The following is a 1,949-nucleotide window of genomic DNA, read 5'->3' as shown; positions in this document are numbered from 1 at the left end:
GGCATCATTTCAGGACTCATGCCCCTACAGCTGAATACTTTTATATCTACTTGCTTCTTACTACTGACAAAGTTTCAGCCAAAGTAATTCAATGAATTCGGTGGCTGGAGCAGAAATCAGAGTCTTCTGAAATGAACACAGGCAAGTATATGAGGGTGATGTGGCATCTTAGTTGGCGAGAGTCATCAAGGTGAGTTCAGATCTCCACCCGTCTTTGTTAACCTTTTTTCAAGGTGGTTGATGAAGTGAGGGCTCTCATCATCTCCACTCTGACGGTTTCCCAGGCACAGTCGCTGTATCCCTTCTCTTGCAGGTAGTCATGGATGCCCTGGAAGTACTTCTTCACGGTCACAATGGGGTCCATCTTTCCCAGTTCAGAGTCTTTCTCTCCCATCACGGGACCCCTGCAGGTGTCCAGGTCCTCCAGCTGCTGTTGGAGTCCAGTGCAGAGCTGCTCCAGGAGGGTGGTGTTCCAGGCAGCAGAGGAGCGCTCTGTGTGGAAGAGGTTGAAGCTCTGCTGGAGCATCTCATAGAGCACACAGAAGGCCTGGGCCTCCTGAAGCTGGTCGCCCTCCACCATCTCCTGGGGAAGACCAAAGTCTTTTCTGTCCTGCAGACAGGAATGAGGTGACAGTCTGTTCATTCGGTCCAGGAGCCTGAGGTTCTCCCTGGCATCCAGCATGAGTCTCTGAGATAGGTAACAACCCAGAGATCCTCCTGGGCCATAGCTGACCAGCACCAGGGCCATCAGTAGAGAGAGCACGAAGGCCATGGGGAAGATGCGGCTGCTGCCGGGCTGGCTGAGATGGGGTCCGGGGGAACCTTCAGGTAGGTTCTCTGATGAAGATTGTTCTAAGCAAGGCTTTTAAATAGGGAAGACGGTACTCATTATCCGAAAATTTCTCTCTCACTTTCATTTGTGTTTTCATTTAGATATTTTCTACTTGACCTAGAAAATGTAGTCAATCTGAACTCTTAATTTTTACAGAGGAAATTTAATTTTCCCAATAAAATTTGATTTGTCAATATAAATGTATATCAATTAAATGAGAAACTAAATAAAGGCTGAGGTTATGTAAGTATGGAAAGACTTATAGACCTGTACATAGTCATTATGTACAAATTTAGGTATAATATATATAAACATTCCTTTTGTTTATCGTATGTCAGGAATATAATTTTCCCTCGATTCTTAACTGCATTTTTCCCTCCTTTTCTTACACATAGGAATGCAGAGTCACTCAGGCCATGTTGATTTTTGTATTTTCTTTTCTGTCTCACAGAGGATAAGCTTGTAATTAAGGGTGAATGAACTACTTGGGTGTTTCTGTTCTTTTGAGAACATTCATTCGGGTTCCTGAGATTACATTTCACTGGGGCCACCAGGTCACGTGAGTGAAGTATCTCCTGCCATATCAGTAAACCAGGATGACACATTCATCAAGAGTTTCCAGCCCTCCAGGGTGCTCAGGAAGGGGGAATACACCTGTGGGCTCAGTTCACTTCAGTCGCTCAGTCATGTCTGACTGTTTGAGACCCCATGAATTGCAGCATGCCAAGCCTCCCTGTCCATTACCAACTCCCAGAGTTCACCCAAACTCACGTCCATCGAGTTGATGATGCCATCCAGCCATCTCATCCTCTGTAGGCCCCTTCTTCTCCTGCCCCCAATCCCTCTCAGCATCAGAGTCTTTTCCAATAGGTTAACTCTTCACATGAGGTGGCCAAAATATTGGAGTTTCAGCTTTAGCATCAGTCCTTCCAAAGATCACCCAAGACTGATCTCCTTTAGGATGGACTTGTTGGATCTCCTTGTAGTCCAAGGGACTCTCAAGAGTCTTCTCCAACACCACAGTTCAAAAGCATCAATTCTTCTGCGCTCAGCTTTCTTCACAGTCCAACTCTCACATCCATACATGACCACTGGAAAAACCATAGCCTTGACTAGA

General features: G+C 45.8%; 1 protein-coding gene across 1 annotated transcript; it reads right to left on the bottom strand.

Moving 5' to 3' along the window:
* Positions 1 to 217: 217 nt before the first annotated feature.
* LOC114112844 (interferon tau-10) lies at positions 218 to 772 on the bottom strand. Its single transcript, XM_027963945.1, has one exon. The coding sequence runs from the start codon at positions 770 to 772 to the stop codon at positions 218 to 220; it is 555 nt and encodes a 184-aa protein (XP_027819746.1).
* Between the last annotated feature and the right edge of the window lie 1,177 nt (positions 773 to 1,949).

This window comes from Ovis aries, chromosome 2, assembly GCF_016772045.2.
Source record: "Ovis aries strain OAR_USU_Benz2616 breed Rambouillet chromosome 2, ARS-UI_Ramb_v3.0, whole genome shotgun sequence".
Classification (NCBI taxonomy): domain Eukaryota; kingdom Metazoa; phylum Chordata; class Mammalia; order Artiodactyla; family Bovidae; genus Ovis; species Ovis aries.
The sequence above is the reverse complement of the archived record's forward strand: the minus strand, read 5'-3'. Positions and strand labels throughout refer to the sequence as shown.